General features: G+C 43.2%; 1 protein-coding gene across 2 annotated transcripts in view; it reads left to right on the top strand.

Annotated features, from left to right (window-relative positions):
• Positions 1–19,239, top strand: part of MYO15B (myosin XVB) — a 123,006-nt gene extending 103,767 nt beyond the window's left edge. For both annotated transcript variants that reach the window (XM_053301461.1, XM_053301463.1), the window contains 4 exons: positions 5,485–5,618; positions 9,160–9,293; positions 16,429–16,569; positions 18,271–19,239. In XM_053301461.1, coding sequence (XP_053157436.1) covers positions 5,485–5,618; positions 9,160–9,293; positions 16,429–16,569; positions 18,271–18,330 — 469 coding nt within the window. In that variant the 3' untranslated portion in view covers positions 18,331–19,239. The remainder of the gene's footprint in view (positions 1–5,484; positions 5,619–9,159; positions 9,294–16,428; positions 16,570–18,270) is intronic.
• Positions 19,240–19,819: the final 580 nt, after the last annotated feature.

Raw genomic sequence — 19,819 nt, 5'->3', positions numbered from 1 at the left:
ATGTTTGTCTGTTTGTGGTCGGAAGTCCCATAATATTTTTACATCTTCATTTTCTTCAACTTTTTCCATTTTATGGTCCCACCAATTCTTGGCTACAGGTAGCTTGTATTTTTTGCAGATGTTCCAGTGTATCATCCCTGCTACCTTGTCATGCCTTTGTTTGTAGTCAGTCTGTGTGATCTTTTTACAACAGCTGTTTAGGTGGTCCACTGTTTCATCTGCTTCTTTACAAACTTGCTGTTTGTGGTGGATTTTTTGACTTTTGCTATTATTGCATTTGTTCTTTGTGCCTGTTCTTGCGCAGCCAGTATTAAACCCTCTGTTTCTTTTTTCAAGTTGCCATTCTTAAGCCATTGCCAGGTCTTGGTGATATCTGATTTCCCACTTATATTGTGCAAATATTGACCATGCAGTGGCTTCTTTTTTCCATTTTTCTGCTCGGTTCTTGACTTGTTCTTTCTTGTAGGCCTGCTTTGTTTCATTGGTGTTGAATAGTTTCTCATTATTGACCATTTGAAGTGCATCTTCTTCACTGTCCTTGATATATTCTTCAAGGCCTCTTTTCTCCTCCTCTACTGTTTGATGGACTTGCAGCATTCCTCTTCCACCTGAGCTGTGAGGGAGGTAGAGCCTATCGACATCACTGCGGGGGTGCAGAGCATGATTGATGGTCATGATTTTCCTGGTCTTACGATCTAGCGTCTCTAGCTCTGCCTGGGTCCAGTCTATTATTCCTGCAGTGTATCTGATAGCAGGTATAGCCCAGGTGTTTATGGCTTGTATGGTCTTCCCACCATTGAGTTTGGACTTTAGGATTTTTCTAACTCTCCTGATGTATTCACTTCCAATTTTTCTTTTAACTTCAGTGTGTGCGATGTTATCAGCCTGGAGAATGCCCAAGTATTTGTAATGTTCTTTCTCTTCCAAGATCTTGATCTTGCTTCCATTGGACAGTTCTATTCCTTCTGTTTTTCTATTTTCCCTCTGTTCATTATTAATGCAGCACACTTGTCTAGTCCAAACTCCATTGCTATATCGCTACTGAACATACTGACAGTGTTTAGCAGTGATTCGATTTCTGACTGGGACTTTCCATACAACTTCAGATCGTCCATGTACAGCAGATGGTTGATTTGGTATCCGAGGGCTGTTTTGTTGAGTATTTGTGAAAGTGGGGTCATGGCGATTACAAACAACAGAGGGGATAGTTAGTCCCATTGGAAAATGCCTCTTCTAATGCTAACCTGTCCAAGTGTCTCGCCATTGATTGTTAACTGTGTACTCCACATGCTCATGGCTTTTTAAAATAAATATCTGAATGTTTTTGATGACACCAGTTGTTTCTAAACATTTTAGTATCCATGTGTGAGGCAATGAATCGAAGGCTTTTTTGTAGTCAATCCATGCAACACTTAGATTGGTTTTTCTTCTCTCGTAATTTTCTAAAATCATTTTGTCAACCAGCAGCTGGTCTTTTGTGCCTCTGGTGTTCAGGCAATTTCCTTTCTGTTCAACTGGAAGCTGTTTGTTAGTTAATAAGTGTTGCATGACTTCATCTGCTATTATTCTAGTTAATAATTTGAACATGGTTGGCAGACAGGTTATCAGTCTATAATTACTTGGAACTGCACCTTTTGCTGGGTCTTTCATGATGAGATGAGTTTTCCCAGTTGTTAGCCATTGTTCAATATCACCACCTTGCAAAATGTGATTGAACTGTTTTGATAGTTGTTTATGAAGGCTTGTTAGGTGTTTAAGGCAAAAGCCATGCAGTTCATTGTCGCCTGGAGCAGTCCAATTTTTAATTTTCTTTGCTCTTTCACTTCTTAATTCTGGTGTTATTATTAGATCTTGCATTTGTTGGTTACATTTTTTGACCTCTTTCATCCAGCCTGCTTTTTTATTATAATCTATTGGATTGTCCCATAATTTCCCCCAGAATTGCACTGTTTCTTCTTTATTTGGTGTTACTAGGTTTCTTGCAGTTTCTCTTTCTATGCTTTGGTAGAAACGTCTCTGATTCGCCTGGAATTGGAGATTCTGCCTGTGTTGTGTAGTTCTGGCTTCGTATCTGCTAATCTTCTTTGACACTGCTGTTATTTGCTGCTTTATTATTTCCAGGACTTCTCTAATTTTCCTTGAATCTAGTGTTTCTTGCAGTTTCTCCTTCTATGCTTTGGTAGAAACGTCTCTGATTCGACTGGAATTGGAGATTCTGCCTGTGTTGTGTAGTTCTGGCTTCATATCTGCTAATCTTCTTTGACTCTGCTGTTATTTTCTGCTTTATTATTTCCAGGACTTATTATTATTATTATTATTATTATTATTATTATTAATAATAATTCAATTTCTATACCACCCTTCCAAAAATGGCTCAGGGTGGTTTACACAGAGAAATAATAAATAAATAAATAAGATGGATCCCTGTCCCCACAGGGCTCACAATCTAAAAAGAAACATAAGGTAGACACCAGCAACAGCCACTGGAGGTACTGTGCTGGGGGTGGATAGGGCCAGTTACTCTCCCTCTGCTAAATAAAGAGAACCACCACATTAAAAGGTGCCCCTTTGCCAAGTTAGCAGGCAATGATCTTGGCAGCTGTGTGTGTGTGTGTGTGTGTGTGTGTGTGTGTAAAAAACAGCATCATTATGGAATTTGGCTTTACAGGTCCACAAATTTTTTAATAACGTGTTATACAAAAAAACACTTCAGGGTGTTATTGGAGTTCCACTTTTAGTTGCCTGTTATGAAGCTTCACACCTTCGTAACATTCTTTGGCTAATAGCAGACACAGAGGCTAAACTCTGGTCTATGATGGAGGTTCCAGAACAATTCTTTGGTGATGTCAATTACCTGCTTTTAATGCCAGACTTTCCTAAAAGATTCAAAACTGCTGAAAATTGTTTTTTAATTGTTACAATTAAGACCGGGGGGGGGGAGGTGTAAGATTTTTGCTATATTCCCCCCTATACTGATTATCAGTCCTCCTAAATTTTCTAATTTTGATATACCTTCTCAAATACTTAGTGCTATTGGACACCATGCGACTAAAATTAAGACTTCTACTATTTGGATAAACCAATAGATTTAGATCAGATATGGGAGAGGTTTGAGTATACATTATTCCTGGATGAATTCCCTTCAGTTTAAGTCTTTTATTTCTCACCCAGATACATACAATAAAGCAAGCTAATGGACAGCTGAGTTTGAAATATTAATATTATAAATGTCAGAGTTCTCTAAAGGCCTAATTTCTAAATAGTATGATATTATAATAAATCAAATCAATAATCCTTTAATTGACCTTAAGCTGAGCTGGGAAAATGATTTACGGCAGACTCTTTAGTGATCTGGAATGGAGCAGGATATGGAATTGGAAGCCAGTGGCTTCAGCCTCAGCTCATGTTAAAGAGAACTTTGTTAAACTTTTCCATAGGTGGTCTATGACCCCTTCCAGATTAGCTCATATAAATAAGAGCATTCTCCCCCTTTGTTGGAATGGTTTGTGGGTCTAGGGGAACAAAGTTTCACTTATGGGGGTCTTGTCCTAGTGTTGTTTTTGGACAGAGGTATTATTAGAGATGAGCAAAATTGCATGGCAGAGGTTAGATCTGAGACCAGAATTGGCATTATTAAATATATTTTCAGGGGGCAGTTCAGAGCTGTTATCCAAGGAATTGAAAGTATTCATATTAACAGCCGCCAGGTTGTCCATTGCACAACACTGGAAAAACAAAAATATGACTCTTGTCATTTGGTACCTGCATATGTGGCACATAGCTATATCACAAAAATTGGCCCATACTAATCATCTTCAGTCAGGTCAAGCTAATTCCAATGCTTTTTTTAACCATGTGGTCTGATTTTATTTTATTTACTAATCAGGAAATTTTTGCTCATTTTCCATCTTCCAACTATATTAATATCTGGAAAGATTGTTAAATGAAACTGTTGTGTAATTAAGTAGAAACTGGAGTTTGTGTTTGTAAAAAGGGATATTATTGCTAGTGATACTAGTGACCCCCCACCCACTAAATGATTGTTTTGTGTCATAATTTTTAATAAACCTACATTAAAAACAAGACAGAACCAGGGACAGGACAAAAGTAGGTTATGACCTACTGGTAGAGCTTTGGCTAATTCACAGTAGATTGGCAAGGGGTTCTTATTCCCAGACATTTAGCAATGGTTTATTATTTTATTTTACATTTTATTATTTTTTACATTTTATATCCTGCTCTTCCTCCAAGGAGCGGTGTACTACATACTTAAGTTTCTCCTCACAACAACCCTGTGAAGTAGGTCAGGCAGTGATTTAAAAAAATTAAAACATCCTGCCATGGATAGCCTTGTGTGCTAATTGCTTCTGTCTCAGTGTTGTTCATCTGTAAAATATGAACTTTAATTGGTTGCCTTTAAGCATAAGCAATGTTTGTGCAGCTCTTCTGAGCAGTTTTGGATTTTGTGTCTAACTAGCAGAGGTGTGTACTTGTATGTAGGTTATCCCAATATAATGCTTGTGTGGTACAGTAGATACTTGGCTCTTCTCTCGGAGCTACCATTTTGCTCTAACTTCTGTGCTTCCACCCCTGTCACTGTCTTGCACCTGAACCTCTCCCTCTACATTGATAAGGAAATCTAGGTGTCTGGGGTTTGTAAGGGTCTGTTTGAATGTTACTCTTCCCGCCTCTTACTTCTGTATGCAGTGAGATCAGGAGCTGATCTTAGGTTCCCCTCTTTGCCTAAATAAAGTGATGCCCAACCTGGGAGATCCCATGGTTTTTTGAACACAGGAATTCACATAAGCCTGGATATTGACACTTCTTTCTCCAGTATTCAGAGCTAGGGAAGCAGATAAGAGGTCTGAGGAGCCTAATACCTGCTCCCAAGTTGGCTACACCTAAAAGTGATGTGGAGAGCACTGTCTGAAAAGGCCCCAAATCACTGCAGTTTGCATCCTGTCCATTGCTGCATATTCTAGACCAACCCCACTATGGTTTACACTTTCATGTATCTTGGGAAGAAGGAAGTGAAACAGGAGTTCTTGTTTTAGCAGGGCTTCATTCATTCCCTCTTACACCTTCCAGTTAACCCTTGGATAATTCCTTCTGCTTACCACTGCTCAGGGGGAAGTATACGAACTATGGCTGACATTCTGCACATCTTCCCGCAAGCACTGTTAGCACCGCAAGAGCTGCTACGTGCTCTTAAGGGAAGGTTTCAGAAGTGCTATGTTTGACTATGATTTCCAATGGCATACATTGTGCAACTGTGTTTTCACAATTCCAGCATTTGTGCAATTGTGCGAACAGTTTTTTAAAAAGAGCACACAGCAGCTCCTATGGTGTTAACAGTGCCTGTGAGAAGCTGCCTAGAATGTCAGCCAGTATTCCTCATATTCATGTGATTCCTGAATGGGTCTCCTTGCTTGGCGTCCAGCTGTAGTTCGCAATCCTACCTTTATTTTCTGCTTGTCTAAATAGACAGGAGCTGATAGGTTACATCCCTGATTCTGTGGCACATCTCATCAACCGAGAGCGCATTCAAGCCACTGTCACTGGTCAGCTGGAAACCATGAAACCACTTGAGCAACAGGAGGCAAAAATAAGTTTCATTGGTGAGTTCAACTAGCTAATAGATCCCCCCTGGACTGGCTATTTCTTCCTCTGTAATCCCAGACCTTGCTCCTGCTCACACCTTAGGTGTCTTCCAAATGTGATATCGTCAGATTTGAAGGGAATCCTATTTGCATAATACCTTCCTTCAACCTCCTATATGGGGTTATCCCATTTTATCCTCTGATGGTTCATGAGTCAGACAATCCAAGAGCCAGACCTACAAATTTTGACCATGGGTACCAACTTAGGGGACGAATGTTCATTATGACTTTTGGCATCTACCCCCCGCCGCGCCCACGGATGGAAAATATTGATTGATTGATTGATTGATTTGATTTGTATACCGCCCTTCCAAAATGGCTCAGTGCGGTTTACAATTAAAACACACCACTAAAACAGTAAAGAGCTAAAACAAATTTAAAAACAATATACAGTGGTCCCTCGACTTACAAAAAAATCCGTTCCAAACGCACGTTCGGAGGTCGAAATTTTCGTAAGTCGAAAAGCGCATCCACGGAGGTCTGAAAACATTCGTAAGTTGAGGAAACCGCATCTAAAAATTCGTAGGTCGAGTAAGCCGCATCTAAAACGGCAACGACTTCCGGTCTTTTTTGTCATTCGTAACTCGAAAACATCGTAAGTCGAGTAGTTCGTAGGTCGAGGGACCACTGTAACAATTAACAATTTAAAAACATTTTAAAACAACAATTAAACAATTACAGTGATTAAAAACCCCAAAATCGGGTTTTGAATTTTAAAATAAACCAGAAATTAAAAACCCCACAATTTAGGAAGCTGAGAAAGCTTGGGTGAAAAGAAGCGTTTTCAGGTGTTTTTTGAAAATTGCCAGAGATGGGGCTGTCCCAGACAGATCGGTCCCGAAATGAACATTGAAGTCCCCCAGCACCAAGAGTCTGGGAGACTCCAACGCGATTTCCGTGACCAAGTCCGTGAGCTCAGTAAGGGATTCCATTGGGCAGCGGGGCGATCGGTACACCAACAGAAGTCCCAATCTATCCCTGGTCCCCAAACTCAAGTACACACATTCAATATGGTCTGAAACCCTGACAGGGACCCTGGTAAGGGAGATATTATCCTTATAGACCACAGCCACCCCACCTCCCTGCCCACGTCCCCTCACCTGCACGTCCCCTCACCTGCCCACCTCCCCTCACATATCACCAAATGTGTGATAGCATTGTTGCACTTACAGTTTTCTCTGTGTGATCACCCCTTCTTTATCCCTGTCCCCAAACAATTAAGGAAAAATTGCAGTCATTTTTGCACATAGGAAAGGATTAGGGTTACAATGGACAAATGGTTGTACTTTCTCCATGATGTAATCTTGGAAGGAATTCCTGCCAATTTTCATTTCCATTCCTCTGACTAGATGAATAAAATTTTATAGTAGCTTTTGTGTTCTGAAAACTTCTGAAAGTTTTTAACACACCATTGGAGGCCCAATGGTCAGGACAATAAAGCATGACAACACACTGAAAGTTGAAAGTACTGCAGTGCTATCACCTATTTTTCATTTCTAAGGGTGTAGAACATGCCAAACATCACAATGAGCATTTACTTCACTGATGGTACCAATCATCCCAGCTAGCTCATGTGCTATGATATCCCAGAAGTAGGTTTGGCTGGGGGGGGGGGGTGTGCACCTGACCCAGGATCATCCAGCAGCTGAGCAGAGACCTGAACCCAGATCTCCCCAGTCCAAGTATGGGACCCTAGGGGCATATTATAATAGGGCAAGGGGAGACAGTTGTCTGGGGGCCCAATGCCTTGGGAGGCCCCCTAGACGTAAGTCACATGACTGACTTCCCCAGCCGTTCACCCACCCGGGCTTCCTTCAGTTGTATTCATCCTCTGAAATTGATGTGAGTGTTAAGACCTGGAGCTACCAGAACAGCATGTCTTTCTCTAGTACCATTAAATTGACTTGCATTGCCCACAATTTACAAAATCTTACACACTTATTTATTTATTTATTTTATTAGATTTATATACCGCCCTTCCGATATGGCTCAGGGCGGTTCACAACATGATAAAAACAATTAAAAACAAATTAACAATTAAAATTAAACTATTAAAACACAATAAAACCAATTTATACCCCGCTCTTCCTCCAAGGAGCCCAGAGCAGTGTACTACATACTTGAGTTTCTCCTCACAACAACTCTGTGAAGTAGGTTAGGCTGAGAGAGAAGTGACTGGCCCAGAGTCACCCAGCTAGTATCATGTCTGAATGGGGATTTGAACTCAGGTCTCCCCGGTCCTAGTCCAGCACTCTAACCACTACACCACACTGGCTCTCATTTCTATTTCTATTTCTTTACCAGTATTCAGCCTCATTTAAGATTTCTTTAATTTGTGTGCTGAGCTTCAGTGAGGAGGGGGCCCCATTTTAAAATCTTGTCTCTGGGCCCACTACAACCTTGCTACACCCCTGCCCTACACCACACACACTCTGTCCTTGTTCAGCTGTAGATGGATAGCAGAGGTGTACTACTTCAAAGGCTCACAACACACCCAACAGCCTGTTCCCAGAGCATATGATGCATACTGTGGAAAACACGGAAGTTGTAGGGACATTATCCAGAAGGCAATACTCTACCCATTTTGCACAGTGAACTTGTTGTGAAGTGTAAAATCTAAAACTGTAGAAACCCATGAAATGACTTGAAGTGTACACTGTAGCAGTGGCTCTTCGCATCTGTGGCTCTCTTCTTGGCAAAGCAAAGAGGAGCCTCTCTGCAGCACTAAAGGAGAAAGAGGGAGTCCATAAGTTGCTCCCACTTCTTGACTCCTCACCATGCCATCCTTAGGGTAGTTTCTAATTCTCTAGTTGGTCACTCACTTTCCTTGTGTGCACAGATGTGAAAGCATTGCATCAGAAGAGATTAAAGCACAATCGACTTCCCACAAACATACAGCAGCATTTGAGATCAGGAGAGGGTAGGCACATGTGTTTGTATGTTCAGATTCATGTGAATGTGAACCTCCCAGGGACCTTTTTGTATGGGGCAGTATATAGATGTACCAAAATAATAAAATAATAATAATTCATATGTAGAGGGACCATCAGGGTCAGCAAAACACAACATGGAAAAACATATCTTGGCCCCAGCGAATACCTAAACCTTCTCCATGAGTAGAAGCAACGCCATGATCCCTCCAGCTGAACATAGACATGGAGTACCTGCTGTAGATACTTTGCAAAACAGACACTTTCTGCAGCACCCATGATTCAGCTGCCAAATAACAAAACTATTTGTGAGTACAGAAGTACACAGCAATAATCTGACCAACCACTGTTACTGCAGCTGTTGGAGACACACAAGGCCAGAGCAGGATTTTAAAACATGCCAGGGCATGAGGCACTTGCTCTTAAGCCACATTCTTTGTAGCCGATCTGGCCATCCTGGAACAAACTTGTACTAGAAATAGCTGCTGTGGTCGGCTGTACTGTAGATTCTCAGCTGCTGTGGTTCGAACAGTGAGGACTGACAGTATGACTTTTCTTCCCCTCCCCAGAGCATGTGACACAGCTGCCACTCTTCGGCTACAATGTTTACCCTTTGGAGAGGATCAGCATACCTGGGATCCCCACGCCATGTGTTGTAGGAGTGAATCAGGAACAGATCATTGTCATGGATGGCAAGTCCCAGGTATGGCACTAGCAGAAATCCTGAACTACCAGGCTGAGCATTTAATCATGAAAACACTTGGAAAAATAAAACCATGGAAGAGCCTCAATAATAGGGGACATAATTTTGGGCCAGGAGCATTCTCTCCCCCTTTTAAAAAAATCCCAACCCTGTTTGCATGCAACTCACTCCAGGGGGAGGGGGATTTATTGTAGTGCTGCTAGGTACAGACCCTGAGCCCATTGCTCCCTTCATACACAAACATTGCTAGACTGTATCAAATGTTATACACCTACAAAGAAACTAACAAAAGTCATCACACTTCAGGGGAGTGGCCATCTCAGTCTGTTTTTTAAAAAACAAACAATGAAGAGTGTTGTAGCACCTTAAAGACGAACTGCTTTATTGTAGTATATAAGCAGCTTTCATGGTCCATGGCAGATGTATGGCATTTTGATTATTGTTACTGCTGCTGCAGAACAACATGGGTGATTGTCTTTAATTGTTGCTATAGAAGATACTACATGTAGCGTTATGAAGTGGAAACTTATCATTTTCATGAACTTGGGATCACACTTCATGCATCTGATGAGGTGGACTCTGTTTCATAAAAGCTTTATAAATGGTCATGGACCAGAGCCCACTTCATCAAAGGCAAGAAGTATTGTCCTTAGATTTCCTAAACCTTTTATGACACAATCCAGCTGAACACGCACTCAAAACTGCAGACTTGAACATGCCTATTCTGTTGTATGCATGATGCTGTAGTCATGTTGTATGTTCCAAAAGGCCTTAGGAGAGCTTTAAGGATTGTCGTGCAATTTAGTAAGGAGAACCAGCTGAAGATTAACTTCCAGAAAACCAAAAGTGTGATTTTCTAAAAGGTATAAATAGTTAAACTGGATTCAGTTGTGTAGGAAGCTGCCCGGCAGCACAGGTGCAGTGCCACAGCAGACTGTGCTGCCCAAGTCTCACCCCGGGTACCTGACATCAGACACAGGGCTGTGGCCATATGCGGAAATGGGGCCACGCAGGGAAGGGAGAGAGACCCATTGCCAGCCAGGCTGGGGAACCCAGTGGTAGGGATGTGCAAACAGGTTCAACATTGAACCTGTTCAGTTTGATGCTCCGATGTTGAACTGAACTGCCCTTGGTTAGGTTTGGCACCAGACCGAACACCCCACACCCCGGGCGCTTGCAAGCTTTTACTGTAATAAATAAATAATTATTCATATACTTATCCTCTCCAGGGAGCTTCTCTGAGACCACGGGGGGGTGGGGGTGGTGTCCTCTAGAGGTTCCCCGTCCCCACCCACAGGCATCCATTATGTTTCAAATAATGGGTGTGTAAGGGAAGCGAAGAAGATAACGGGTGCTTGGATGGTGTCAGCTTGTCTCCTGACCTTGGTCTGGAGATATTTCATAGCCTCCTGGCCACCCACCTCCCCGCCACCAGCTCGGCGTGGACAGCTTGGAGGCCGGTCTGTGTAGCTGCGCTTTGCCTTTTCATCTTCCTGAATGCTGGCAGCTATTTCCATCTCTGAGCACTAATTTTCATCTGCCCCAGCTTGGAGTCACCTGTGTGAGGCGACTGAGTTTTTTGGGAGCCTATAAAGACGGAGGGAGTGCCAACGGCACAGCTGGCAGTGCAGCTGGCTTGCCCACTTGTTACTGAGACTTGGTTGAAGTAGTTGTAATGTGTTTGCGTTTGTCTGGAGATGGGGAGACGGGGTGCCTTCGTTGACTGCGGGGCAGCTATACCGGTAGTGGTGGGGAATAGAAGAAGTAACGTTGGCAGGTCAGCAGGCCGTACCAGGGGAAGGGTAGTCAGAAATTTAATAGCTGTCTCCCCTTCCGGCTGTCCTGCCAGTTCTTGGGGAGCATTGCCAACAACCCACATAGCCTTACCTTGCTCCTCTGCAATGCCAGGTCGGTCCAAAATAAGGCTAAACTCATCCATGATTTGATTGTTGATTATGGATGAAGAGACCGACCTGGGCTTACTGAGCTCACGGACCTGGTCGTGGAACTCGCGTTGGAGTCTCCCAGACTTTTAGTACTGGGGGACTTCATTTCGGGACCAATTTGTCCAGGGCAGCTCAAGAGTTCATAGCGGCCATGATAACTATGGGCTTATCCCAAGTCGTCTCTGGATCAACATGTATTGCAGGTCACACACTTGATTTGGTCTTTTACTCTGATCAGGGTGGTGTTCCGTGGGTGGGGACTCCTGTGATTTCCCCATTGTCATGGACGGGCCACCATCTGGTTAAGCTTGGACTTACAACCACTTCCCACCTCTGCAGGAGTGAGGGGCCTATTAGAATGGTCCACCCAAAGAGGTTATTGGATCCAGTAGGATTCCAAGAAGCCTTGGAGGGATTTAATGTTGGCTTTGCCGGTAATCCTGTTGATGCCCTGGTTGAGAATTGGAACAACTTGCTCACCAGGGCAGTAGACACGATTGCTCCCAAGTGTCCCCTCCAACCCACTTCAAAATTGGCCGCTTGGTATATGGAAGATCTACAGGGGCTGAAGCGGCAAGGTAGGCAACTGGAGCACAAGTGGAGAAAGACTCGACTCGAATCTGACAGATTACAACATAGAGCACATTTAAAGATCTATGCTCAGGCGATACGTGCGGCAAAGAAGCGGTTCTTTTCTGCCTGTATTGCCTCTGCGAGTTCACGTCCAGCGGAGTTGTTCAGGGTTGTGAGGGGACTAGTATCTGCCCCTCCTCCCTTGAACCAGAATTTGGAGTCATCAGTTATCTGCTGCGATGTGTTTAAAGAGTATTTTGCAGATAAAATCTCTCCGATTCGGGCCGACTTAGATGGAGAATCCACAATTAATTTGATCTCTGAACTGGAGGTGTCCAACAACTCTTCTTATGCAATTTGACTAGATAAATTTCAGTTTGTGACTCATGAGGATGTGGACAAGCTGCTTGGAGCGATGAAGCCTACCACTTGTTCTCTTGACCCTTGTCCAACATGGCTTGTTCGATCTAGCAGGGAGGCTATTGTAGGCAGCCTGGTGGAAATCATAAATCAGGCATCCCCAAACTGCGACCCTCCAGATATTGCTGAACTACAATTTCCATCACCCCCAGCTACAATGTATTGTGGCTGGGATGATGGGAATTGTAGTTCAGCAACATCTAGAGGGTCGCAGTTTGGGGATGCCTGTCATAAATGCTTCTCTGAGGGAGGGCAGGATGCCTCCTTGTCTTAAGGAGGCAATAATTAGACCTCTTCTAAAGAAGCCTGCATTAGATCTCTCAGAGTTGAGCAATTATAGGCTTGTCTCCAACCTCCCATGGCAGGGCAAGGTAATTGAGAGGGTGGTGGCCTCTCAGCTCCAGGCATACTTGGAGGAAACTGATTATCTAGACCAACTTCAAACTGGTTTTCGGGCGGGCTATGGGGTGGAGATTGCCTTGGTCGGCCTGATGGATGATCTCCAACTGGGAATTGACAGAGGAAGTGTGACTCTGTTGGACCTTTTGGATCTCTTGGCGGCTTTCGATACTATCGACCATAGTATCCTTCTGGAACGTCTGAGGGTGTTGGGAGGCACTGTTTTACAGTGGTTCCGCTCCTACCTCTCAGACAGATTTCAGATGGTGTCGGTTGGAGATTGTTGATCTTCGAAATCTGAGCTTACGTATCGTGTCTCTCAAGGCTCCATACTCTCTGCAATGCTCTTTAACATCTACATGAAACCGCTGGGAGAGATCATCGGGGATTTGGAGCTGGGTGTTACCAGTACGCTGATGACACCCAGATCTACTTCTCCATGTCAACTTCTTCAGGAGCTGGCATATCCTCCCTAAATGCCTGTCTGGCAGCGGTAATGGGCTGGATGAGGGAGAATAAACTGAAGCTGAATCCAGATAAGACAGAGGTACTTATTGTGCAGGGTCAGAACTCCAGATACTCTTTTGATCTAACTGTTCTAGATGGGATCACACTTCCCCAAAAGGAACAGGTTTGCAGTCTGGGAGTACTTCTGGATCCAGACCTCTCCCTGGTTTCTCAGGTTGAGGCGGTGGCCAGGGGTGCTTTCTATCAGCTCCGGCTGATACGCCAGCTGCATCCGTTTCTCGAGATCAATTACCTCAAAACAGTGGTACATCTGTTGGTGACCTCCAAACTTGACTTTTGTAATGCGCTCTACATGGGGCTGCCTTTGTACATAGTCCAGAAACTTCAGTTGGTTCAGAATGTGGCAGCCAGGTTGGTCTCTGGGTCATCTCAGAGAGACCATATTACTCCTTTGCTGATGGAGTTACACTGGCTGCCAATAGGTTTCCGGGCAAAATACAAAGTGCTAATTATAACTTATAAAGCCCTAAATGGCTTAGGCCCTGGGTATTTAAGAGAGCGCCTTCTTCACTATGAGCCCCACCACCCATTGAGGTCATTTGAGGAGGTCCATCTCCAGTTACTGCCAACTCATCTGATGGCTACACAGAGACGGGCCTTCATGGTTGCTGCCCCGATTGTGGACTGCACTCCCCACTAAGAGACGGCCCCCCCAGGTGGCCTTGGAGAAGCCCACCAGAGGGAATAAGTACCAAAACACAATTTTAAAAATATATTTTACTGTAAAAGCTTGCAAGCCCTCCCTGAATCCCAGTGGGGTTCGAGAGGGTCCCGGGCTGAACTGACCTGGTCCAGGTCAGACTCAAATCAAACTGGGTCAGCTGGTTTCATGCACACCCCTACCCAGTGGCGGACTGGGTCTAAAAATATTGGTTGCCAGGAGACAATGGGGGCCCACCCACAACTATAAGGCTATCATTTACTTTTTATAAGAAATAAAATTCTCAAAAATACGTAAGTGGAAAAAAGGTACAATTAAAATTTTTGCTAAATAAATGTATATTTTTTAGTAAATACAGTGTACATATATTGTACATATTACTGGCAGTATACCGTACAGACTGTTATAATTGAATTTTTTTTTAATTTTAAACAAATGGATATTTTTAAATAGTTTGCTAGTACTGAACATTTTACACATTAACAGGTAGTTCAAAAGCATATTTCATGCAGTCCACTATATTAAGAGCAATCGTTTGAGTTCACTAGATGATTGTGCGAATCTGTCAACAATTGCTTCTGCATCCAATTCATCTAACAATTCCTTTTCAATGGAGAGCAACATGTATGATTCCAAGTTCTCCTCAGACAGTGGATTTCTTAGCCTTGTCTTTATGAGAGAAAAATCCCACAGAGAAATCCGATAAGGGGAAAACCAACCCTGCAAGGCAGTCCTCTCTCCACAGCTAGGGAGAAAGAGGGACTTGACCTGTTTTCACTGTAAGGCACAAGGGCACATGAGACATCAATGCCCAAAATACAACAAAGAAAAACCACACCTCAGTTAAAACAGTGAACTTCATTAATAGGGCTGAGAAAAGTCAAGCCCCTGAACAAAGCTCCCCAGAGAACCCTGTCTCAGAGGAGGCACTTCCTGAACGCCCAGCTAGGTGTTAAATGTACTGTATGGATATTAAAAACCACACGCTTCACCCATTACTTAGGAGAGGTTTGGGAAAACCTCCCCTGAAGCAATGAGAGAAAGGGTGGGACATGTGACAGATCCCACCAATGGGAGTGAAAAGTAAAGCCAGAAAAATGTTCCGTATGTGTGTCACCCAGCAGAACCTGCCCAGAAAGAGTTCATGGCAGGCAGATTCAGAGTCTGTGACTGACAGCCAGAGAAGGGGCCAGTCTGGAAGAGATACATCAGGCAAGGTCTGGAGGGAAAGAGGGAGTTCTGAGAGAGCCCTGCTTGGGTGCAGGTGTGTTCTGCTCTGATGAGCTACTGAGAACAATTTTAACCATCACAGTAGTTTTAACACTCCACAGTAAATGACAGCCTTATAGTTGTGGGAGGGCCCCCTTTGTCTCCACAGTATATTAGGGCCACAGTATATTAAAAAGATGAATTAAATACCTTTTATAAAACACATAGAACACAGCAAGCAGGAGGTGAAGAGCCGACGAAGCACACTCAAACTGAGGAGGCCGACGCAATGAAAAAATATTTGCTGTCTGTGCAATGTGGGCATGGGCAATAGCTCGCAGGTCGAGGGCTTGGGGCTGAGCAGCGACTCGCGGAGGCTCTGCTCGAGGGCCAGCTGCATGGTGTCGCTCAGCGGCACCAGGCCCACGATGGCCAGCGGGGTGGTGGCAGCAACTCCACAGGAGGCGGCAGAGGTGGGCGGGGGCCGCGGCAGGCATGCTGCCAGAGGCTCGCCAGCGCCCGCTGCCCTCCGCCAGGCGCCCCCGGCTGGCTGGGCATAATATTCTTAAATATAAAGTATCCTCGAAAAATGATTTTATTAAATTTTTTTTATTAAAATAGTAATACTACGTAAATTTTAGTTGCATACAGTAATAATATTGGAACTTCTATTATATTTTCAAACTACTAAAAGGTTGTCTAATTGTCTAATGTTTGTCATATTGTCTAATGTTTAAGGGGGCCCACTTCATCAGGGGCCCACAGGGCCCACTTGCCATGGGGCAAGCTGACACCCTGGCCAGTCCGCCACTGCCCCTACCCAGTGCTGGCTGAAGCTTCTCACAAACTGAGCCATGTGTCAGTACAGAGAGGAGTGGCTGCAATACTAAGAGCACCTATTCCACAAGCTTTCCCCCTCCCACCAGCACTCTGCCACTAGCCCCCCCGGCATGCATGTAGGCACACAATCAGCAAATTTGGGGGCAGTTTTTTAATAGTCTGCGGGGAGGCGGGGAGGAGCCTGCCTCCCTTCCAGCCCTCCCCAGCACACCCAAACAACCTTGGTATCATCCAAATGACCTTGGTATCTCATGGTGGGCAGCAGATAATACCTCATCCCAGCATTCCACATGTTTTGAAAAGTACATCTCAGGGCAAGGAAAATAGTGGGATGGAGGTCTCTCCCATCTACAGAAGGATGATTTGCTAGGAGCATTTACTCAAAGTTAGAGTTTTGCTTCTCAATAGGGCTTTTCAAGGTACAGAAGCCAATTTAAAAACATGTGAATAAGGCTGAAGTAGTTGTTATACTGCTTTCAAGAGATTGCTTTGCAGAAGCCTACAGTATCATCCACTGCAATACACTTCTCCTATTGGTAATTTCTCTCCCTATCTTCAGAGCCTTCACTGTCTCATTCCATTGAAGGAGATGCAGCTGATGCGAACCTTACGGCCCCTGGATGACTCCAGCATGCCTGGCCTGGAAATAAACTATGGCTCAGCAGAAGATCCCAAAACAATATGGTTTGAATTGAAACAGGTAGAAATAACTGTAGTTGTCCCTTAAGTTGTGTATCTATACATCTGTGATTTCTGATTCATTTTTGAAAATAAGGCCTAGAGATAAATCCATTCTCTTATTAGGGTGCAACAGCATTCCACAGCTATACAGCAGTAAATTTCTGGTGGAGGTTGTGGCCTTCCCCCAGTGCAATACTCCAGACAGATTGGGGGGGCGGGGCGGTAAAGAATAGTTCAGGACTCTTTGTATAACCAGATACTCTCGGGAAATGGAGCGGTATGTTGCTTCACTTGCTCTGGGAAAATGGCATACCTCTCGGGGAAAAGCAAATGGCATGTGGTTAGGTGGGTGGCATGACCTGGTTCTAAAGCCTTATTTTTCCATTAAGCTGGTAAATTTTACTTTTGTTTACATGTATGCAGTTGAAGGGTGGTATAAGATTTTGTCCGCAGTAAATTCCAGTATAATTCCAGATTATAGAGGAGACACATGAAATCCTGAAGGTTGAAAAATTAGTCTGGCTCCTAATGCCATAGAAAATTTGTCAAGGCCTGCTAAAGAATAATAGAAAAAACAAAAAAAGGGGGTAGTAGTACTCACAATGAAGTAGAGAAGAAGGAAGAAAACAGAGTACTAATCTATGAAGATCAAAAATATTCATAACAATGTCGGAGTCTGTAACCATATACTGAACAATACAATATTAAATAGAGGCCATGAAGTAAGAACCACAGATAGAAACCATCATACAGTGTTAAATGAAAACCAAAAGAAGAACCATATTTAGATAGTCATGCAATAAATTATATAAAGTTGAATAGACACCATGAACGTGCAGTGCTAAACATTGTTTTTGAGTTCTTCATTAGAGTAAGTGGCAATATACATCAAGTGGGAAAACTCAGAGGACAAATCTCAAGGTAAATCTGCAAAGCAGAGAACAATAAGTCACCAATTATCTGAAAGGTATGTAGTAAGTATACAAAATTCAATAATCTGAAAACGTGTGCATATCTATATATAGAGAGAGAAGATTTCTACCTTAAGAAAAACAATCACCTTCAGCCATAACTATGGATACTTCATGGAGACCAAAATAGGTCTTAAAGAACAATCGCTCTAGTAATTTCTGCAACTGCAAAAATAGGAAACCTAATATAATTCATAAAACTAAATGACTATTTTTTATTATTAGAATCTCAAAACACAGAACAAAGTGCTTACAATTTTGTACAGATGGAGCACATATCTCAAGCTTCAGTGTTGCAAACTTGCTCACCTCTTACAACCTAAAGGTTTGGAAAATAGTTGCAATAGCTGTGCTTATATAAACCAAGTGATGGTTTGTCTTAAGGTAGTTCATAGGCCATCATTTGGTTTAAGCACAGCTGTTGCAACCATTTCCAAACCTTTAGGCTGTAAGAGGTGAGCAAGTTTGCGACACCTTTCTTCTCTACTTCAAATAATAGAATACAGGCTAGGCCAGGTGAGATTTCAGTTCTATAGCACTGGACTGTGTGTTTTAAAAAGCGGGGTAGATACATTACTAATCAAAACAAATTATGGCAAATCTTTGGGTATGGAAAAGGGCTCAAAGTTTTTACAGGCACCAGAGTGTGTGAAGCTGTAGTAAACTAAGACTTCTCCTGCCACCCCTCTTATAAGCCAGGGGAGCAACAGATAGAGTCCTTTGTCTCACTCAGGTTTCTGTCTTGACAGGCTAAAGCACTGTATCATACAATTGGCATCATCACAGAAGAAGCAGAGTCCCAGGTTTAGTGACAGCCAATGGAAGATCACAGCAATGTCCTTTCCTCAGTGCTGGGGGGAAAAATAGTATACTCCTCTGGTATGTTGAGTGGCCATGCACTGTGCCAGCAGAGAGACTTGGAGACCTCCTTCAACCAAATGCAGTTCATCACAACCATCCGTATGACGCTTTATCTTGTTCTGCCTCATGCTACAACTTTGCTGCAATGAGGTTGTGGCCCACATTCAGTCTTCCCTGATTCCTTTCAGAGATGCTTCTAAACTAGCCTGCTCTGCTCAACCCTTGGACTGCCAAAAGAACTTATTTTATATTTCAAGTGCATCTCATTACATGGAATGAGTTCCAGGGTCTTAATATGTAGACTGTTTACGGTTGCTCACATGATGTGCTGCATTATGTCTCCATAAGGCTCTGCCCCAACGCTGCTCTCAGCAAGCGCTCACGTGTCTTCCTCGTTGGTCTCAATGGAGAAAAGGGCGATGGCGCTGCTTATGCAAGTGATTCTTCAGAGCAGCCTCGGCTTGCTTAGGAGTTTGCAGCCGCCCCATGGTGGAGTGTTGGGAGACATAATGCTGCACATCATGCAAGCCCGTGTTGTCTTTGGTGTCTGAACACCACCTTGTTCACAGTTAATAGTGGTTTTCACGGCTGCTAACAAATGTATTAGTCAGGGGTTTCTTACTCTGCGTGTGCAGCTATAAGAGTCCCATCGTCCTGCCTTTTATGTCCCAATGCGCAAGAGCTGCGTCTCAGCCCAGGTGAACCTCTTTTTGAGCCTGGTTTCACTAGCTAAATTATTTAAGTGTACTCAGAACAGCACCAGTGTAAGTATTTCCTTGTAACTGCATTTTCTCCTAGTGAATAAAGGCACCTTTTCCTCAGCAATACAAAGCATGACAGCCTTCATTAAAATGGGCAACCTCTACAGAAATAATTCACATTTGTAGTGCGGAATAGTATCAATATTGAAATACCCTTTTAATTATAACCATGGTGTTTACAAAATAAACACAATCAGCAGTATATTGAGCCACAATTTATCCTCAATTTAACCCAGCTTTAGCAGGTAAGATGCAACTACTGCAGAGTGCTATGCAAAACTAACCTATTTGAGGCAGAGGCTAGTAAGGGACTTTAGGACTGTATTAATCAGTGTTCAACATGGATACACAAGAAAGTTATGAGTGTATGCTGCTCCTCATTACTTCCTGAAAAGCAATTCTGACGCAAAGGAAGTATGTTTTAGCTCCATCAGCATAAATGAGATCTGATCATTTTAACACCAACAGAATATTAATTCTAGGCTCTATTTACATGTTCAGCACATGTTCAATTTGTGTACAGTGTGTGCATGTACACAGGTACAGTTATTCGCATGCTAGGTTGAATGCAGGTACCTGCATTCCTATCTATACTATCCATTTGAGGAACCTATACCCAGGTTCACTTCTAAAATGTGAATTACATTTACAGTCATTCAGACAACAATGCATGTAC

Source organism: Hemicordylus capensis, chromosome 2 (genome assembly GCF_027244095.1).
Source record: "Hemicordylus capensis ecotype Gifberg chromosome 2, rHemCap1.1.pri, whole genome shotgun sequence".
NCBI lineage: Eukaryota > Metazoa > Chordata > Lepidosauria > Squamata > Cordylidae > Hemicordylus > Hemicordylus capensis.
The sequence above is the reverse complement of the archived record's forward strand: the minus strand, read 5'-3'. Positions and strand labels throughout refer to the sequence as shown.